Source organism: Opisthocomus hoazin, chromosome 18, assembly GCF_030867145.1.
Source record: "Opisthocomus hoazin isolate bOpiHoa1 chromosome 18, bOpiHoa1.hap1, whole genome shotgun sequence".
Classification (NCBI taxonomy): Eukaryota; Metazoa; Chordata; class Aves; order Opisthocomiformes; family Opisthocomidae; genus Opisthocomus; species Opisthocomus hoazin.
The window spans coordinates 17,341,098-17,363,217 of NC_134431.1; the positions used below are offsets into that span (position 1 = coordinate 17,341,098).

At 47.1% G+C, this 22,120-nt stretch overlaps 1 protein-coding gene across 17 annotated transcripts in view; it reads right to left on the reverse strand.

Annotated features, from left to right (window-relative positions):
* KCNQ2 (potassium voltage-gated channel subfamily Q member 2) overlaps positions 1-22,120 on the reverse strand; it is a 77,953-nt gene that overhangs the window by 20,861 nt on the left and 34,972 nt on the right. For 2 of the 17 annotated variants that reach the window (XM_075438415.1, XM_075438427.1), the window contains exons 9-14: positions 20,881-20,910; positions 16,315-16,383; positions 14,305-14,334; positions 8,693-8,746; positions 887-1,110; positions 343-451 (exon numbers count right to left, since the gene is read on the reverse strand). In XM_075438415.1, coding sequence (XP_075294530.1) covers positions 343-451; positions 887-1,110; positions 8,693-8,746; positions 14,305-14,334; positions 16,315-16,383; positions 20,881-20,910 — 516 coding nt within the window. Of the gene's footprint in view, positions 1-342; positions 452-886; positions 1,111-8,589; positions 8,747-14,304; positions 14,335-16,314; positions 16,384-20,880; positions 20,911-22,120 lie in introns of those variants that run through there. The other 15 variants (XM_075438419.1, XM_075438429.1, XM_075438425.1 and 12 more) reach the window with 12 other exon arrangements.

The window sequence follows — 22,120 nt, forward strand, 5'->3', positions numbered from 1 at the left end:
CTGTCTGCGACAGGGGGTTCCTGATGCCCCTTGGACTATCAGCTGTGTGAGTGTCCGCTCTGCACCGCTTTTATAAATGTCAGCGTTAAATCTCATAGCTGGTGAGAACGACAATTTGGATGCATCCCCGCAGGGGATTTTCCTGTTTCTCCATTTATTCCTTCCCTCAGCAAAAATTGCCCTTTTTGGCAGAATTTTCTGCAAAGGAGGGCAGGCCACCCAGGGGAAAAACAGCCTGCAGCACAGACATTTCAGCATTTTCCACCTTTGCTTGGACTTTAAGTTTCTTTTTTTCCCTATTGTTTATTTTTACGGACCGCTTCCCCCCTCTCCCTCTCTTACCACACTGCCCTGATGCTGACTTTCAGTCCCGGTGTCAAATCTTCCGTCACAAACTCGCAGTTGCAGCTTTTGTTCTCATCGGGAATGTCTTCTCCGGGAAGGCTTGCTTCTGGGTTTGGGAGAGGGAGGAATAAACACAACGCGTTACTATTTCGCATGCTGGTGCCATGTGAGAAAAGGCGAGTCGGATCCCAAACAGCAATCCCAGTGGGAAGCACCACAGATATCTTCGCTGAGCATCCCGATGGGAGCATGTCCCAAGATGTGTTAAGGTGACATCCAGCAATGCCAACTGCAGCTCTCATCCATCTCTAGATGCCTGACTCTTTCTCCTTTCCCCATCCGTATATACACAAATATATACATTATAATGGGTGCCAGCAGAGGTTTTCTTATCTGTTATACCCCAAGCTAAAGGACTGGAAGGGGAAGGAGATCTAGACAAGCACCCTGGCTTGCAGCTCTGCCCTTCTTAAGTGGGAACGGAGAAGATGTTGGGGTTGGATGGGGCTTCAGGTTCCGGCACAGCGCCCTAAGCCCTCACCTTCTGAGTTTTGCCGTGACGCCGCTCCCTTGATGCGGAAAGCTTGCCGGGCTCGGCTGCGGTCTCCGAAGCTCCAGCTCTTGGGCACTTTGCTCGGGCTGTCCTCGATGCTCTGGTCAGCGCTGGGGGACCTCCGGATGCCCTGAGCCTGTGGAGAGCCTTTCCCTTTGGTGCCAGCACCGCGGGGACTGGAGAAGACACGATCTTTCAAACTGACCTTCTGACTGTTCAGAGAAACACGTTGAAACAAAGACAAAAAGGAGACAGCAGGAGGAGTCATTCTGGAAACCACGCAGTCCTTCCCCACCAGCCATTAGAAACCAAGAGCACTTCCAAGCAGCAGTGAGATGTAGTTTTGCTGTTGGCTTTTTTTTTTTTTAAATATATTTTGTTGTTGTTGTTGTTAAAGAAAGCATTGTAGAAATGTTTCCGCCACAATGAATGAAATGGGAATGATTATTAAGAGAGAGATAAAATAATGAGGACTTAAACAGAAGCCCCTCGTGGGATGCCAGGGCTGGCGGGACAGAATGACATTAAACAATGAGGTTATGATTCCTTAAATCACTGATCGGCTCCGATCACGAGCGAGGAAGCTTTTCTTTCACAACTGCCTTCCAAAATCCTATATCTAATAAGAAAATGCCTATAAAAAAACCCCTTTACCTTCAACTTTTAACTTTCTTGGAAACACTTCACTTCTGGTGTTCAGAGCTGTCCTTTCCCATTCTTCAGCTCCTGTATTTCCTCCCTCTTGAAACATGATCTGCCCCTTTTATATATTCCATAGAGTTCCTCTTTTCCAGTCATATATTCAAATACTTAAATATGAGCACTTAAATGGGTGACTCCTTTGTATCCTATAAAGATGCAATCCAAAAGCTAGCTACCATCTATCTGCAGGTCTGCTACGAGTGTCATTAACATGCAAAGGAAAATTCTACAAGTTCAGAATATGGTATTTTATTGCTGATTTTCTATTAGAATCCCATTATTTTAAAAAACCATGTAATTATGGTTTGAAAAGAAGATCACTCCAGCAACAGAGAGGATCTCACTGAGAAATAGTCTGCTGGCCCAGCTCTAATTATTTTCCAAATTCTGAAATTTGTAATAAAAAACTTTCTTCCAAATAAAGATGATGAATTTTCACAGGAAAATTGCAAAAGAAGATGAGTTTGTGAGTCTTTACGAAAGGGCAAACCTTATAGAGACACCACTGGGGAAACCAAACCGCAAATAGTTTTGAATAATTTGTTATCTTCTGAACAGCAATTGATTATTAAAATACACTAACAGAGGTTTAAACAACCAATGCAAGGCACTTGCACATGTAGCTAATATTTTATATGTAGGCAATTCAAAGCTGAGTAAAACCACGGATTTAATTCCCAGTACTCTGTACCACCGCAGTAGCTACTTATCATTTTGCTGCAAATGCTCTGACTCAATTTGTGGAAAGACCATTGCAGGAATTTTGATTTCCACATCAGACTGCCAGGTCACCAACCAAAGACCTGTTTTTTTTCTGTCTCTCAGCAACACCACCTCAAAACTCAGAGCCAAACAGTCCTCCTTTTGCCTTCAAAACTGGCACGAGGTTCTTCAGTCAGAATTTCGCTGCTGATATTTGAAGCAAAGCAAAATGCAACTCCCTTTTCCCCAGCCGTGTCAGCTGTACTGTGCTGACGGGAACAGACGCTCGTTTTTGTCAGTAAAGGAAGATGATGTGACTCAAAGACACACTCAGGAGGATGGGGCCAAACTCTTTTCAGTGGTGCTCAGCGACAGGACAAGGGGCAACGGGCACAAACTGAAGCAGAGGAAGCTCCAGCTGAACCCGAGGAAGAACTTTTTCCCTCTGAGGGTGACGGAGCCCTGGCCCAGGCTGCCCAGGGAGGCTGTGGAGTCTCCTTCTCTGGAGATATTCCAGCCCTGCCTGGCCGCGGTGCTGTGCAGCCTGCTCTGGGTGACCCTGCTTAGGTGGGGGTTGGGCTGGGTGACCCACAGAGGTCCCTTCCAACCCCGACCATGCTGGGATTCTGTGATTCTGTGATTTGTTGAGTAAGAAGGAGCTATTTTTACAAAGTCACTTGTCATTGCGATGTGCCGAGTGTTTACAGGGAGAGCAGGGGGCTTAGGCAGCCTTCTCCGGGGTTGCACGGTGTGATGGCAGGGAGGCAGCGCTGCCCGGATGCCGTGCCCGGGGGTCAGGGAGCGCAGCCCCTGGGCTGCAGGGCAGGGTTATCTGTAGCCACTGGCTGGGCAAACAATTTCAAGATGCATTTGAGAGAAAATCAAATTTGTTCATAACCAAGTTAGAAAAGGCAGAATTATTCCAATTAATGATGCATTTTTAATTCGGACAAGTACCGAAGATATAATTTCCAGTGTGCTGCACACCTGCAATGCAGTCATGGGACCAACAGATGTTCAGCGTGGCTGAAAATCAGATCAGAGGTACAAAACCACACAGGAATCTCGGAACAGCATGTGCCTAAATACCTTTCTGGATGTAAGCCTTAGTCACTAATGCTACCAAAATCATCATACACAACCAGTCAAATGTTTAAAAGCAATTCCCATTCTGTGTTTCTCGGATTAGAAAACAGATTGAAATTTTATTTGTTGCTTCATCCTAAATAGGCAAATTGGATTGTTTTTTTCTTTATTTTAGTTGATTTTATGGAATAGTATTCCTGGAATCTACTGCATTTCAGTAGGACTAATAGTTTGAAGTGCCTGATCTTTTTAAAAAATAAGTTTTATAAAAACAAATCAGCAATACACCAATATTCAGAATTCAAAGCAATCTCTTAGTGCCTCATCCTCTGCTGAGTTGTTCCCATCACCAACCTCTGCGTACAACCAGTTGCCTGTCACTGAGTAAAGCAGGGCCTTTTCTTTGAGGCCCCTTTTCCATTCCCACAATAAATGTGCTGCAAATGCTTGCGAGAATCACAACAGGCAAAAAAGAATGCATTGAACTCAGTGAGGAATACGAGCAAAGAGTTTCAAGCCTGATAGCATGAGGTGCAACACACACATTAAAAAATCTCATCGAAATTTGATGAACAATAAAGATCTGGGTGGGTTTTGCTCCTGAGTACTCGCTAGTCAGAAAAAACCCCAACACCTGATTGAGCTTGTTTGTTTTAACACAGATGACATGAGACAATATGAACAATTAACTGAATTTCTCCTTCTCCCATGCAATTCTCTCATTGCAAATGACACCTGGAATCACATGCAAGTACGATCCCTGCAGCGGAGGATGCTATTGGGGTCTGCAGGAGCTGGTAGGGAAGAGTCAAAAAAAAATATAGACATATATAGAGATATATGTTGTCAGCTAATCCAAGATCATGTTCTCATTCAACCAGAAAGTCATGCAGAGTGACACCGAGTGTCTCGGAGAAGTGGGATTTAGATGTCACTCAAGCAGATGGCAAATGAGCCTCAGATCAGTGGAAAGTGCACGTGTCGATGACGTGAACATGAGGAAAGCAGTAACCCAGCCACACACGACATGAACTGAAGCTTGTAATTGTGATAGCTAGGAGCGGTGCGAGCACGGGGCCAGCACTCAGCTCGTTCCAGGAGGAAGGGAAGGGAAAGAAAACTGTGGCTTTGCAACCAGAGACAAAGATTATGGGAAGCCATAACAGCGTAATAGGGTGGACTTTGGTTCCTAGGTCTTCATAACAACTTCCAGGTGGCATCTATTAAAAACATATTTGATAACAAAAAAATTATAATGTTTCCAGGCTGACTTTGGGGAAGGCTTACAAAACTTTCAGTTTTTGACTTGAATTTAACAAAGGATAGAAACTGAGTTGACTCTTTCTCTGCTGCCAGTCAAAAACGAGACCCCATGCTGGACAAACGTGCAAAGACGAAACCATGGTCCCACAGCTGATAGAAAGATGCTCACTGCTTTAGTGGGCTTTTCATTTGCGTTCATTTAGGACCAAGCGCCCAGCACTCAGCAGCAAAACGCATGAGAACTGCCCTTCACATGAGGTGCCACCAGCCTCCGTAGGATGCTGGGGGTCTGAGCTCCCGTTTGAAACCCTCCAGTTTGGAGTTCATTCCACCACCCTCTACAGTATTAAATCAGCACTTTTAAAAAATGTAGACTCATTACATTAGCAGTAATTTTGGATCAATAAAAAGTATCACCTGTAATTTCTTGTTATTGATTTTGAACTACGCTTGAGCAATTGTTTCATTTTCTCCTTCCATTTTGTAGGCAGCAAATGTTCGCCAAACTGAGCTACGGGAACATGGACTCAGACCCATCCCTGCACAGGATCTCAACCAGTAACAGTGATCTTCTGAAATGCTACGTCCTGGAGAAAGAGGCTATCTCCTATTGGGAAATGAGGCTGCTTTTTAATCCAGAGTTTGTGCTGAGCTCATGGCATATGAGAACAGCTTGTTAAAACCAAGCAGGAGTGGCAGGAGTGAATGATAGCCTTTGTGGTATCAGTGGGCTCCAGTCTGGTCACATGTGCAAATAAGGGGCAGAAAACAATTAGTGGAGACATGAAAGAATGGAAAATACATCTATGTGTGCAACACTTGCCATGACTAGAGCAGAAATCAACAGAGGACCAGGCTCTAGCCTGGTTTGCCTCCAGCGATTTCAGAAAAGCCATTACAAAGGTGATTTCAGCCCAAAGAATGGAGTTTCTAGAAGCAGAGCAACCTGGGCATAAGGAAAACAAAAGGTCAGCCAATGATCAACATCATGGTGAGCAATTCCTCTTCTCTTCCTCATCCACAGTCATGGTGTTAGACTTGGGTTGAAGGGATTCACAGAAATCATAACAGGAAAGACCGGAGTTGCACCATACCCGCAGCCACCACGTAAGCCTGACCTTGGGTGAGTGAAGGGACACTGGAGCCAGACACACTGCTTTAACCTTGGCTTTTGGTATTCTGCAGCATTGCTGTTACACCATCACCCCTCTCTTCCTAACACACAGTGTTTTTTCCCCAAACTGATGCCGAGTGCTGTCAAACACCACATATCCTGCATCTTTAGCAACCTCCTGCTATTTGCCAGCTCAGCTGTTTTGCATTTCAGGAGAAAAGCAGAACATCTAGATTGCATCTTCAAGCTGGCTGATTATTTCTAAACAAGACTTTAAGAAATATTCTAAACCCAGACCCGCAGGCTCGTCAAGGGCTCTGCAAACACCTTTCCTTCACTGGTCTGCGTGTTGTTTCTTCCCACTGTCAGGTCTCCGTGGTGTCTTCATCTCCCTGAGCAGACACCAGGAAAGTCTTACAAAGCAGAATACAATAGACCTGATAATCTGGCTTGCTATAGTTACATTACTGTCTAAAAATGCATGCATTATTGTGTTTATTGACTAGAGATCCTTGGTTTAGTACATTAAGAAACCACGGCTTCCTAAGGAATTTTCTATTAATTTACTTACATTGAGTTTTTCATGATTGCCTCATCGTTTACTGTTATCTCATTATATGCGTCCTAGATGAAAGCTTTTAGCACTCAGACTCAGAGACATCAAAGTGCTGGCATCTGCCCCTACGAGTTTGTGCAGTGGGGGATTGCAGGCAGGTAGCCCAAGGATCAGGGAAAACAAGACATTTGAATTATTTGCATGTCTCCCTAAGGTTAACCTATAGTTTTACTAAAGCACAGTGTAAAACACTACGTTCAGGATGGATGCAGGTAACACATGCTCTTGTAGCTACTCCAAAGTTCAAGGCTCCTTTTTGACTGGAAGAACCACAGTCTGTAATCCTCCTTCTCAGGGTTTCCAATGGATTAAGAAGATCTTAAGATTATCTTAAGAAGATAATAATTTGTTTCATCCTCCCTTTCCCTTGCAGAATCTAAGATGGGGGAGATTAAATAAGGACCACAGTGGGAAGGAATTCACTAGAAAACAGAAAAAAATATACTGGCTGTACCAATTAAAAATTCATGCCTAGGAAGACATGCAAGGAAGACATTAAGATCAGAGTGGCTGATTTTCCAGAAAACAGCACCGAACATGGACAGGTTGAGAGGACAGCATTACAAACATCAATGCTTGTTTTCATCTCTGCCAAAACCAACCTCAACATTAAGCAATCGAAAGGAGCATTTCTCCTGGGAGGAGTTCATGCTTGCACTACGCCTCCGCTGCCACGGATAAAACAACCTCACCTAGCAAATGGCAACACTACAGAAGTCATGATCATTTTTTTTCAGCTAGACTATTAACCAAATATTTGTCATTTGGAAATGTAATGAAACGTTGTTTGTGCAACTGATGATAACCCGATATTTAAACCTGACCTTTCAAGGACAAACTTCAAGGAAGGCCACAGTACCATCAAAATACACAGCAGGAGGCTAACTCCAAGATTCAGGCTATTTATCCAGGTACAAGGGATTTCCTACCATGAACAACTGTTTACGAAGACACCTAGGTCGTGCCCGCTTCCTCTTTGTTACCCACTCAGAGGTGGGATTTACCACACTACTTCTGAGCTGCTGGGACATGCAAGTCTCAGGTGTGAGCCTCAGCCTCTAGTCTGACAGATAATAAAAAGAGCCAGCAGGGAAAAAAACAGCAAGAAAAGAAAAGATACAAGTTGGAACAATTAATGGAGAAAATCAGAGATACATATACTTTCAAAACCGTAGTTTTATACTTTTAAAACTGTAGTTTATTGGCTTTCTGAGGGAGACAGAGACTGGTGATTTTGAGAATTAAAACGGACTCCAGAAGAGAGCATGCAAAAATCCAATTTCACAAACATGCGGCATCACTCAGTGCCCTGCCACTCCTGGGCCTTCACCTGCCCAGCTGCGGGGGGACGCGCCGATGGGGTTCACCTGCCAGCATTCACAGCATGCAAACTCTGGGCATTGGTAACTCAAGATGGTGCATGTTCGCTGCTGAGAAGCAGCATCTGGGGCTGGGGAAGAGACTCTTCCAGTGCAGGCGTGGAAGTAGACATATTTATGCATAAGTAAAATAAGATGTATGTTTCTGTGTACCCTTATGGCCATCACTAAGGGATGCTCACTGGGAATCCTCTGAAGCCACCTAACAATTATCAGCTTGATGAAAAAGATGAAAACGCTACTTGTACAAAACCCTCTGCTCTAGCTATCTGTTCCCCATGGGATCTAGAAACAGAACCATTCACAACGCCAACGTCAACGCTTAGGGGAACCCGTATCCCCTACGTCTGGTGGGACAGGCTGAGATTAGTCCTTCTCTAGCTGCGTAGTAGAGGTGCTAGATAGGCAAGCCATGGCTTCCAAAGGCCACAAGACTAGGAAAGGTCAATTTGTAGTGTTCAGAGAGCCAAAGGAACGGTGACTGAGCAGAGGTAGGAAGCTGGTATTTCTCATGCTACTAACTTGATATGGCTGTACAGTGCAATTCAGTTTGCAAGGATTCCTTGGACCTTGAGGAGGGATGGAGCAACAGGGAGGAAGGGGTCTTTTTAAAAGATTTCTTTTTAAAAAAATAAATTTCCATCATTTGTTAAACTTCTGTTCCTGGCCGCCTTCATTGCTGAGCAGATACTGGCTTACTAGCCCAGACCAAATTCCCCATCCTCGTCTCTTTGAATCACATATTCTGCATGATGAGCAGACAAGGAAGCCTCTAACTCCTGAGCGGGCAATGGAGAGGCTCTTTCACCTTTTTTTACTCATCTAGTACCTCTATTAAGCAGAGAAGTGATCAGAACAGGTGGTAGCAGGGTAGAGGGAGAATGAGCCGTGCAGCTTTTGATTAGTTCCGTGCGACGCATTTCCCGTGGTACCTAGAGTTTCCTGAGCAGCATCCGCATAGTGACTCTCTGCACGGTTTGCTTTTACTGGAAATGAGGGGAGAGTAAAAATTAGACCTGGAAGCAAATGCCAGACAGGAAACTTTTGATTACTGAGTCTAGGTTTAAAAGACAGGTGTTTTGAGGGCCGGGTTCATGACAGGATTTTTCTGTTTGAGCGTTAAGTGAAAAAAAAGATAAAATCAAAAAGGTTTCTGAAATTTGTCTCACTGTGGTCAACCAATGTCATTATTAGAAATGCCTCATTCTGTATTGAATTGGTGGCATCAGTTCATCCACAATTGACTGAGTGATTTTTTCATCTGCACAGGAAATAAAAAGTACTCTCTTCTTTCTCTCAACAGATAAAAAAGGCTTTTTTTTGTAATTCTCTAAGCCATGGAGAGACAAAACTTAAACTTGTTTTGTCCAACAACATCCAAAAGGTTGAAATTTATTCTCTTTTTTCCAAAAAACAAACCTCAGAAAGAGAGCTAATCTGTGAATTATATGCACTTCTCATACAGGAAACACATTTCATTAAGCATGGTATTTAAAAAAAAAAAAAGATGAAAACGGAGTGTGGTGCAGTCCCTTATGGGAAGGGATCTGAACATCCATGTTCATGCATCTCTTTTTTGTAACGCTTTTTAGACGGGCCCTACCACTTGTGGGGAGTCACTGGCTTTGCTGAGGCACCACCACAGCTCCCGTGAGCCCATCCCAAATCGCTGCTCAGGCACTGCCCTGCCAGGAGATCGCCACCACGACCAGGGTCCTCCACGCCATGGAGCAGCCCTCTACCTGCAGAAGGGTAATGACATGGCCCCATCATCCCACCTGGCCACCAGCGGGCATCACTTGCTGAGTTCATGGAGACGCTGAAAAGGCTGAAGCGCATAAAAACCCAATCTTGTTTGACACTTGAACTCAGCAATCAGAGGAGCTCGTGGGCAAACACAGAAGGAATTTGCAGGAATTCCTTCTGCTTCGCGGCATCCCGTGCAAGCTCAGTCAACACCACCCTCTCCATCCTGGAGACTCCCCAGGTGCCCACAATGGGACCCTGCATCCCCAGGGAGCCCCGGGGACCGGTGGTGCTACCGGGGCTGTTCTGGAGCTGGGGTCTGAGCATCGCAGTGTGGGAGTGGGATATTCAGCATGCAGAGCCTCAGGGAGACACATGGGTCACTCCCTTCTTAGTCTCCTCTGCCGTCCCTACAGAAAGATGAAGTCCCTTCTGTGCAAATAATCCGCTCCCCTAAAGGCAACCGATTATTTCCAGATTACTGTCAGTCCCAGCATGAGTCTCTGACACCAGTTTAATCGGTTACAAGGTCAAACACCAACCCAGGCTAACATTGCCCATCGGGCTCCTGTGATTGATACCAGTTTCCTTGGGCACTAGCGGTCAATGACACCTCGGACTCCCTAGGTTGGATGAGCAGGGGCCCACTGAGTCAACCAAAGGCATCCTCCAGTGCGTACAAAAGCCTTAATCACACCCCTGAACAGAGATATTAATGTCGTGTGTATCTCAGACAGACATACACATACATTGATATATAGATAGGTACACACACAGATATACATACACGTTACAAGGCGGCCCAGTCCAGCATTCAGTCAATATAATGGCCAAGGTCTTGCTGAGTTCATTAGGGTCAAGGACAAACCACAGCTGAGGACAACCTTCCAAAGAGGTTCCTCTCATCACCTACAGGGCTGAACTCATGCTGGACAAAGTAATCTGAGTTATAGCTTCCCAGTTCCCTGGAATACTTCTGTTTCTTTTTTTCCAATATTAATGTATTACTATGATCATTTGGTTCATTAATTTTTAGTTTTTCACCCAATTGTATTTTGGAAAATGCAAGAGGAAGAAACGTGGTCACAGATGCCTTCAGATGTTGATCAAACCATCTGCTAAAGAGCATCCGAAGCAGACATTTCATACAGGAGCCTCCGCAGTCCTGGCTAACCATATGTTTGTCTTTTTGACATGACAATCAGAAGACAAAATAAACAGAGACGAGATGCCACAGCAGATTTCCAGCCTGATTAACACAGGAGTAATCAAACCCTGTTACCGCTCTGAATTGCTGGCTTTCTGCAGCAGGAGAGGTGAGAAAGCCCCCCCACAGAGCAGCCCTCCTTCCCTGGGGTGATGAGGCTCATATTTGGACCCGGCAGGAAAGCAGGGTGGTCTTGGAGGCATGATGGGCACTAACTGTTCTGGCAGCAGCAGCCAGCCCAGGGAAGGGTGGGTGGCCACTTCTTCTGGCCAAGGCAGATGGTAGGATGGACACAGCGCCCAAAGCGATGGGCAAGAGAGGAGCCTCAGTAAGCAATTTTTTGAAAAGGGAGGGAAACAAAAAGGGGGAAGAGATATGCAGCATGTAGAAAAAGGCCAGCATCTTTCCTGCTCATCACAGCCTGGGCTCTGTCACGGGGAGGTGAGCTCCTGTGCCCCTGAGCAGGTCAGCACACAGCTTCCCGGCACTCGGTCACGGATGGATGCAGACAAGCTCGCGGTGGAAAACAAAACAGAAGCGATAGAGAAAGGACGTAACCTGTCTCTCCAATCAGCTGCCCCATTTTATGCCATGACCAAATCAAAAGCCACCCGAGCAATTCCAGAGGACCCCGAGCCTCCGCCACACTAAACCCATCGCTTCCCCATGTCCTCCCACCCCAGGCAGCCGCTCCCCGAGTGCTGTCTGGGCAGAAATCGGCACGGCTACAGCAGCACTGGAGTCAGAGGGCAGGACCCCGGCAGCTGCCCCGCGCATTGGCCGGGCTTTTGGGATGCTCCCTGACCTCGCAAGGCAACGCTCGTCTTGCACAGAACTTTCCCACGAGCCATGCCAGCATCCTTTCTCTAACTTAAAATATTTTAAGATGCAAAATAGTAAAAAAGCTATTTCTGTTCTGTTTGCTGTAAGGACTTTGTGGTGTATCAGTTATGGAAAGAGGGATATAGGAAATCAGCCACTCCCTACAGGTAACCACCACGGGAGGAAGATCCAGCTGTCCCCAGATGAGAGACTGCATGTTTCCTCACATCGATGGAAAGTGGTAAACCCTTTACCAGCCGAAGCAATAAAAGTGTGGTGCTGGGGTTTGCTGTGAGAGACGATTCATCCGGAGGAGTTTCCTAAGTGAAACAGTCACCAGCGACAGACCAGGGCTGGATGATTAACTGACGGGTGGGCAGAGAAACAGGACAAGTTTTCTCTTCCAAGGGCAGGATGACACACTGAGCAACACTGTGAGGCTGCTGCAAATCCAAGCAGGTGGGAGATTTGGGATGTGAATGTAAAAGATCCAGAGATTTTTATTTGGGAAAACAGCTGATTTGGGCCACTTGAATATAGGGACCCTTGTGAGAAACTCCTTCCTGAGGTCTGCGACATTATCAGATGGAAAAGAGCAGTAGGAGCAGGTAGAATTGATATCCCCCTAACAAAGCACAGAAGGAAAGAGCTTTGGTTCTGCTACAGCAGCTGAACGGTACAAATTGGAAAGGACTCTAATGCCACGTACACGGCAGCTGCAGACCCTCCACTTCAGGGTCTGGGTTAGCATCTGACAACAGAGGGCAACAAACCCCTCCGTGTCACAGCAGACAGATACACCACAGCAGGAGGAAAGCAGCATTTGGAAATGAACCTGGTGAAGGAGCTACATATTGTAAAAAATACTCTAAAAAATGGCAGTGAAAGGCTATTTTTACTTCATTCTGTGGCACAAGATTAAGAAAGCAATGTAGAAAATGAAGAGGGAAAAACCTGCAACATCTACGAAGAAATATTATATCCAACCCAGTGTTTTAACTGGCGAAAATGAACCCTGCAAGACAGGACTGAGATTCAAAAATAAGACTACTGCCTCAGAAATAGACTAGTGCCTGCAACTGCAGGGATGCTGGCTGGTGTGACCCTGCGAGGGACCGTCCGTCCTCTGATTTCCTCTGCTACGGAGCTGATCAGGTTGAACAGGTATTTCGTCTCGTTGCACAGTCATATGCCTGTGAGAAATGTGGATTTACCCTTTGATGCATCCAAAGGATGTCAGTGGCTGAGAGCCAGGCCCCTGGGATGAAATGCGGACCCTCCTGATGCCACGGGCGGGTGGCCAAGATTTCAGCCTTGGTCTGCTCCCAGAAAGCACTTCCCATGTAACGCTCCCTGCTTTAAAAAAGCTGGGTGGAGGCTGCCTTCGCTCTCACTATACAGGCTGAGACTCCAAGTAGGAAAAAACAAATTCTGCATGGCTGAAACATGATCTTGGAGATTTGGTGTATTTAGTAGGAAAGTGGATGGAGTGCTACAGAGGTTCTGCTTGCAAAGAAAAGCTCATATGAAAGACAGAAAAAAAGATTTGGGGGAAAAGAAGGAAGGAAGGATGAAATTTTCCTCCCTTCAGTCAGCACCATATCTACCCAGATATCTTTGGTTGGATTTTATGCCAGGGAAAAATTAGTTTCCAGCCTCTTATAAGCTAAAAGGCACAGCAGAAAGTTGCATCTGCAAAGCCCTAGTTATACTTTTGAAAAATAAAATCAGAGTTTACGATATTTAGGCTGTAAGCTATGTTTTCAGATACGAGATGGAAGATCTAAAAGCCACGCAAGATGATCTCCACAGATCATCAGTTCTGTGTCTCACCTCCCAAGATAAAAAAATGAGATTCAGTCTCAGAATTACTTCTTAAAAGAATGGGAAAATATCGGACAAAAAAATCCCAGAATTAAATACTTCTAAGGGGATTAAAAGTATCCTAAAAGTATTCCAAACACCAGCCCTGTTGCTTTCCCTGGGACATGTGAATAGAGAAAAGCTCTCCCATAGGTGAGATTTACGGCTGCCCTTGGAAGGTGCTCGCCACGTCTCAGAGGGCGCCCGGCTGAGCACGCTCTGCACAGTGGACTTGAGGCATGGAGGGAAGACAGAGCAGGGACTGTGCTTCATCCAGAGGTTGTGAGGCCAAAGGGGATGGGGTGGAGCAAGGGTGTCTCTGCCATGCAACGTCGTGCCGTGTCAGAGAGCCCTCCTGTGTCCCACGGAGCAGCAGGTCCACGCAGCCCTATGCAGTGCCCTACAGCGAGAGGAGCTTGGAAGAAGTTGCTAACTCGATGACACGGTGATGGCTTCGTGTTCCCATGTCACCTCCACCTGGCAAGGCGTGGGGTGATGGAGACATAGGCAAAGCATCACCTACCCATCGGCACTCATTGAGCCTGCGTTATACTTTTTCAGCTACAAGTCCAGCAACAAAAGAAAAAAAAAAAATAGCAGCATAACCCAAAGCCCTGCCATCACCCCGGATAAGTGTCTGCCAGCTCTGCCCGTGCTGCCCACCGCTCTCTCTAGTCCCCACAGCCTCGCTATCCTCGCAGCTACAGCCCGAGGCAGACTGGAAGGAAGATATGATTTAAGGTCCAGCATACACGTAGATACATTGGACTGCCACAGCACAGAAAAAGCACGTTAATACCTAGAATGCTTCCCTCGATGGCGCCACGACATGGTACACACACGCACACACGTACAGAGAAATCTACGGGTAATGCATGGGAATGGCGTGTTGGCAGTGATACAGACCTTGGCGATGGTTCGGGCTGCTGCTCTTTCCTTTAAACAGAAGCAATAGTACATTAGCATGGTGTCAGGTGGCAAAAGATGTTGCTGCTTCACTGTTAAAACATAACGAAAGGACAATACCAAACAATACAACTAAGTGGAAGTTGTGGACAGAAGAAAGGGAAAGGAGCACTTCATTCCTGGAGTTTCTGGCCCGGACAGAAGATCACTGGAGACTCACACAACCTCAGAGAAGACACATACAACGCACAGGGTTGAAGAGTTTATCCCAACCCATCCTTGTGCCTACGCGTGACTGAGACACCTGAGGGTCGTGTGATTTGTGTGAGCACAGGAGGACTTCTGTGGGCTCAGAGAGTGGCCCGCTTCGTTTGGAAACGCACCGCCCCGAGTTGTTTCTGCACATCGGGAGGGATCTGAATGGCTCCCGTCACCTTGGTGCATTTGCTTTTCCTTCCTGGCCATTGGGACAGAGCTAATGTCAGATCTCTTGGTGCACGGCTTCATGTCGCAATGCTAACGCATGGTGCTGGGGGGACATCGGTGGGAAGGAGGATGGACCCCTGCCCTGAGGTCCTGACACCCCAGAGGGGCTTCTGCCTCCAAAGCCTTTGGCAGCTACTTGGCCAAAATAGTTGGCAAAGGCTACACGGAGGGAGTGGGGAGCCACACCTTTTGTATGAGGTTTCCTACTGAGATGCCAGAACACCTGATTGCCCTGAAACATCATTGACATTGAGGACAAAGTGAGCTGAACACCTGCGAAAGGGCAGGCATGACATTGCAAGCCAAGCTAAGGCCACACTGCAAAAAAAAAACCCCTCACCTTCACTGGCAGGGCGTCTTGGTGGCATTTCCCTCCAGCAATGAGGAAAACCTGCTCTGCCTTCAACTACTCTGATTCACAGCTTCTTCACACTGGGAAATTGCATTTAATCTGGGGCCCGAAGCAGCCTTGCCCCTGCTGCCCCACAAGAGAAGGAGCAGACTGTGTTTCTCAGCAGGTAAGGGCTTGCCTCTCCTAACACCAGACAGTCTAAGGGACAAACCACACTGCGAGAAGACCTGGGCAGGAGGAGCTCGATTCTCTCTGAGCATGATGCTGTACCAGCCCCAGCCCTGCCTCCACCCAGCAGTGACCACTGAGACGCCGAGATCTGCACAGACCCCAACCTCTCTCCCTGAAGGCAGCAGCCTGGAGAGACTTCAAAAAATGCCCCTCCGCCCTCTGCTCCTTGCTCGGACAAGCCTGGAAGCCCAGCCTCAGTCACTACCTCAAACACATTCTAAAGTTTGCAGTCTGACCCATGGGTCTACAGATCTCTACTCTCCGCAGAGACACACAGCCAGGGCAGGTCCCATCTCACCCCGCCCCGGCTGGCCGCGATGCCCACAGTATGCTCAGCATCTCCCCATCCCTCCTGGGGTCTGCACATTCCCCGTTCACCAAATGGGGCAACTTCGCCTGCTTAAAAAAACAAGAATTATGCCTCCTGAGCACACATTTAAGCTGCAGGACTCCTGGCTTTCTGAGGAAATCATGTATACCTTGCCACAGCAAATTTAGTAAAAATTTCTCACCACTACAACCATGCCTGCTCTCAGGGGAGGCGAGGAAGGCTGGAGGGAATGGGGAATTAATTAACACATTGCGGGCCTGAGTCTCCTCTGAGGGCGGTGAAGAGCAGAAAGGTCAGAGGAAAACTTTGAACGCTACCTTGAATCAGACTCTTTGAAAATACGACTTTGCATTTTCAGCCAAGCATTGTAACATTACTCCAGAGCCAAGTTAGACTGAAGAAAGTCATGTAGAGTATGGGAGAGGGATGGGGAGGAGGCCACTGAACGACCCATGGGGCACCAGCTGCCAAAACCTCTTACATCTTCAAGGCTGTCCACATGCAAAAGGCAGGAAGGAAAGAAAAAAAAAGAAAAAGAAAAAAAAAAACCAGCAAAAGGAAAAGGTTGCAAAGTGTGTGCTTTCCAAGCTCTCTTAACTCTGCTGCTAACCTGAATGTCAGTCCCGATTTGCTCTTCAGGTTCCTCAGAAGCTCCAGCTGGTTCAGAGGAGGGATGAGTCTAGAGGGAGAAAATAAAGACCATCAATATTCAGGTAGAGCTGATTTCAGAGCCTCCTGTCTTGGAAACTCCACCCGCTGCCCCATCCTTTCAACTAGAACCAGCTTTGTGCCACCAACTGCAACTGGGAGACAGCTTGGGAAGGATGGAGAGGGAGTTGGCTGCTACTTCCACCAGTGTCCTAAGGCAGAGTAGTGGGGTAAGAGAGAGAGAGCGACAGCAAGAGAGAGAGAGAAACTTGTCTGCACCGCCGGATTTTGAACCTCCCAGTAAAAAAGCGGCTGCCAGGGTTTCTGAGCAGCACGGTGGTGTCTTGGCAGGAGAGCTGTTTCTCCACCTGTAGTCTAGCAATTGGCATTGCCATGTTTGGAGGTCAGTGCTTCAGCTGTTTATTAGGTGGACAGAAGATCCAGTTTCAGAGGCAAATGGGAAAACTCAACCCTGCTGCTCTTGGGAATGTGGGGACGCATGGGAAGAAGCAGCTTATGGGGCAGAGGAAATAGGGACACCAGGCTAGGAGCGTCCCAGGAGAAACAGCAGTGCGCTCTGGGGTCAAGTTTAAACCAATTCCCTGCTGTCCATGCCAGGTTTTGCCCCCAAACAAGGCAAAATCAGGTATCATTGCCTCCTAGGAACCATGGGTTTCCTTCCTTTCTCAGAAAGAAAAAGAGCCTGACAATGGTAATTCTGGTTAATAATTAGAAGAAAAAACTACAACCAAACACCCTGTTGCCTATCCTGCTTTTGTGCTAAAAGCCATTGAATTTAGCTCCCCACATCTACTTGTGGTTTCTTTGCTCAGACCCTGGGAGCTTGCTCCATAAATATTTGGCGCTGATATTCAGTCTGGCTTTCAACCATGAGAGCCGTGGGCTAGAGGTGTCAGGGGGAGGATGCAGAACACAACACGCAGTTGGGAAGAGCAGAATCTCCTCAACAGCACCCTTGAGGACCGTGCGTTCGGGGCCAAGGCCAACGGGGCTCATCCCACAGCTTGCTGCAAACTCCTTTCTGGGCCACCAACCTGCCCTTGTCAAAGCATCAGGAGTGACACATGTCATCCCTGTGGCCAGAGGGTGCAAAGTCAGCACAGCAGCCGGCTCTGGTCGCTGCTGTGACAAGCGAGCGGGAGGATGCAGCAAGGTGCATCATCACAGGGATGACGAGGAGGATAAGTGGCCACCGGTGGGGTGGGAACAGGCTGCCTGCAGCTTCGCACATCTGTGCAGCTGAGGCCACAGCGTGAAGAGCCACAAGCCCCAGGCAGCATATATGGCTTTGATGGAAAATTAACCACGTAGGTTTTAATCAAAGCATGAAGGACCTACTCAAACTGTCCCAAAACTGCAACGTAGGACTGGAAGGGAAGATATGACGTGCTTGCAGACTAACAGACTGGTCTCAGCTGAGGTGGTGTAAGAAATGGGGCTGTTGCTTACTGTCAAAAAAAAAAAAAGGCAGAGATATTCACGCCCACATTTTTTCAGCCATTATGAGACCAGTAGTTTCACATTTTTCCTCTAACTGAAAAAAACCCAACTGGAAAAGCCTCTCCTCTGCACGCACAAAACTCATCCTCCAAGGCACAGTTGTTCAGCAGAGCAGATCTGGTGTTCACGAGATTGAGGCAATCAGAAAATTTTCCAATCCCAAGTACGGAGAAAAGAATAAAAATAGGCCTGAAAATTTTGGCTCAGCTCCCCAGTCCAGCTCTGTTCGCTTCCACCCAGAGAAGAGCACATCTTGATCTGATGAATTAATGATCCTCTTCACTCAAGATGTCAGGAAGAAGCTGACCTTGGTGCAGTGGAGCAGTGCATGAGCACTGGGCTGTCACCTCCCTTCAAACCCACCACTGAGTTTGCAGATTTATTCCAGGATGGGAGAAGGTGGTACATAAAATCAAGCACAAAGCATACTTAGCAGTTCATGAAGGGTGCGCAACGGTGCTTTGGTGAGTTAGTTTCTCAGAGAGGTCCATACCCAGCAGAACATAGGACAACAGCCCCACTTTCTCCAGCTCGGACCACAAACCCAGAGCTCCCACCGATGCAAGTCCCAGACCTGAAGAGCTCATCAGCTCACTAGATTGAAGGATTCAGGATCCCAACAGGAGATCCTTCCTTTGCATTAGCCCATAACACAAGGTCTACACCGCACTGGCAACCTCTCAGGCCACCACAGACACTTTCCTGCAAAGGTAAAGGCACATGAGCAAACACAGAAAGTCACCGTTTCTGTGGTAGGGTGGTGGGCCTGGTACACATGTGGTGGAAAAAACAACGTGTTACTGAAAAAATAATTATTAAAAATAATCTAAACTCAGCCATGCACTTGACCCAAAATTTAATCTGAATGGAATGCTCAGCCTAACCTGGCATTACAAGAGCAGCTTGGGGAACAGCTACTGCATTGCACTATTTCAGCAGAGCCTCAAAGGAAAGGGCTCTGCATAGCACTTTAACCAAGCTCTGCTATAAAATGCTGGATGGAGGGCACCCTGCACGGGTGTCTGTGCCCAGAGGACCAGCGATGCAGGTGCCACTGTCCTCCAGAGACACAAAGAAAGGACCTCCAGCTGGGGCATCTGGCGTTTTCTCTCTCTCCTCCTGGTCCGTGTGTCACTTGTTAGCAAGGGAAGCATGTTTTGGTTAAAGGAGAGCTAGGTGAGCAGATCTGCACACCGCGGGAACACACACAGCTCATGCCACCCATCACAGCAACCCTTCCGAGACGCCGGCTGCTGCAGGGGACCCCACGGTACCTACAGCTGCTTCCCACCACCCCTCCCAGCATGGCACAGCAAAATGCCACATAAACTCCATGTCCCTCATCCAAAGGGAAGGCAAATTTGCTATTCCTGGTAGCACAGATGATGTTCAAGCATTTGGGAACGATAGGGATATCATGCCTCCAGCCAGGACATCACCAAAAACCCACGACACAAGGAGGGCAGCAGCACACAACAGTGGGTGGAAGCACACACAGAAACGCGCACACGCCGCGACACGCACGCACACAAAGATGATGATGATTCTTTTGAACAGCCCCAGTAGGAACAATTGGGAAGATGGTGACAAGGAGATGGATGCTGGAAAGGGATGGGGACTTAAATGACTCTCCATGCTGTGTTGGAGTTCCTCCAAGGAGCCAATTATTACCCTAACCATGACTTTATGTCTCCAGCCTAAGCTATTTTTCATAGCTGAGAAAATTTATGAAACTTGTAAAATATTTTATTATAAGAAATGGGATGGAAGGGACACATTCTTATTTCACGCCCAGCAGTAGAAAAACATCTGACTCTCACAACAGGCTGTTGTTCAGGACAACAGGAAAATACATTCATAATATTTTACTTGAAATTCATTGATGCAATTTGCTGTAAATTAACCATACAAAGTGGTAAGTGTGATTTACAAGGCTGTAAAATTTGCATTTGTGAAAAGTGGAACCAGGCTTGGAAATTGGGCACTAAATCACATCAGCTCCAGTGGCATTAATGCATCTAGTGAGGATTTAAACTGCTCTAAGAACAGAGCTTGGCCCGCAGTCTTCAAATGCAAGCCATTTATTTGCCATCTTAAAATATTGACTTGACTGCACCTTCAGATACCCACCTCATATAAAATATGCCTCTGATTTGAAAATCTACTCTTTTCTACAGAACCCGAGATAATATTATTTGTAACAAATCTTACCCAGCCACATACAGGTCTTTTTGTTTGGATTCATCCCAAAAGGCTAAATCCCAGACTGAAGAACTGGGACTAATAACTGCTTGGCTTTAGGGTGAGTCTTGGAAGAAAAAACTGAAATGGAAAAGTCCTGCTGAGGTGGGACATCCCATTCCCAAAAAATCAGACTGGATTACTAGGGGATACATCTTGGCATTCCACAGCCACTACTGATATTTTATTCTGTGCTACCACTGACGCGTCCCACGGTGCCACCACCCCAGCAAATTCAGCAAACCTAGCGTTACCTGGCGGGCCCAGCTCCTCCAGCATGAACTGAGATTAATGACATGGTGAAGGATGGGAGAAGGGAGCTGGAGAAAGGGAAAGAAGCAGGAGGGAAGGCAGAGGTGAAATGGAAGTATGACCAGGGAAGTTTTCTTGTGAAGCATTTTATGGATTGGAGGAGGTTGGTAAGACCATCAAGAAATCGACCCTAAAAAAGCAAGCTTATCAAGCGCTCTCCCATTCTCCTTCTTTAAATCGTCATTTGGGCAGACAGTTTCCCAATGCTTGCGTGTACCAATAGCTAAAATGTACGTGGAGGTGCACAGAGTGAGTCTGCAGGCAGCAGGGTGGGGAGTCTGCTCTGGGCTTTCACTCATTCCTTTGAAAAAACTGATCTTCAGAGGTTTCTTTTTTTTTTTTCTTTTTTTTTCTTTTTTTTTTTTTTTTAATTACAGGCTTTGCATGTTACAGTCCCAAACGAAGAACAAGGGGTGACATGACACACAGTTTCAGAGTCACATGCACTTCATACCTGGAGGCACCGTACGTTTGCGTTTGCGTGCTTTTCAAGTGTTTTCACCAAAGAAAACCAAAGGGATAAGAGAAAGAAAAACAGGGGGGAAAGGTGGGGTGGAGGAAAGGGGAAAAGAAACAGAATAAAGAAAATTAGCATATGAACGAAGTGTATCCCCGGGAGCAGATGCGCTGTGACCAGTGAGCATGGGAGCGTGGGCCGAGCTCGCTCCCGCTGCGGCCGGCTCCGAAGCCGCTGCGTGCCCGTGTCACCCTCGGGGACAGGCGGCTGGCACCCTGCTCCGAAAGCAAACGGGCACCGCAGAGCGGGGACGACGCGGGGGCCTCCGAGAGACCTTTCGTGCGATGTCCACAGCCCTGGGTCCCATCTGCCAGGCGCTCCCCGGGCTGGGCTGCTGACTTGGGCATGACGTGCCCGTGGGGTTTTTTTAGTGAAGACCAATATAAGAACGTAGTTGAGATCAAGGCCCTGCTCTCATGAGTGACGATAAAGAGCAGAATTTTTTTTTCAGCAAATCCAGTGGCTGATGCATAACAGGTTACGATGCTTGGGTGCATCAAGCTGTGTGTGCATTACAAGCCTAAACCACACCTGCACGCACAGAAGCCTTGTCCATATTTCAGATTCAGTTCTATCCATTTTGAATTTAAAGACGACATCTGAGGTTCTCTCGGAGGCCACCATATTTTCCCCAAACGAGCGAGACTAGCTCTACAGCAGTGACTTGAGTGATGTTCTGGAGACACGTGAGCTCCTCCAAGGCATGTTCTCATATTGCCGTCTTCCCAAGGCAATGTTCTCATATCAAGCAGCCAGTCTTTTTGGAGATGCCTTGGGAAGACAGGTAAGCTCAAGCCACAGGGCTCCTGCTATGAGGAACCAGCAGCCCAGTGTTGAGCAGAAAGGGTGCCAAGGCAGTGGTGCCTGCAGATCACCCCCAGGCACCCGGGAGGGAAACGGGGATACCGTGTTCCTCCAACCCACTTCCTAACCACGCTGTGCGCTTCAGCTGCGTGTCAGCAGCCATCACCTTCATGTGGCGCTGGGCTTGACGTGCTGTGAAGGCTGCACCAGCGCAGGGCTGCCAGCTGGCTTAGTGAAGTGGGTAGATGAGGATAGACAGACAGTGTGAGTGATGGAAGCTGCAGCCAGAACATACAGTTACTCCCTTTTTTTTTTAAATTTTTCTCCAATTAATTTATCTGCCTGCATCCAAAATATATTCAAAAGTGGTTCA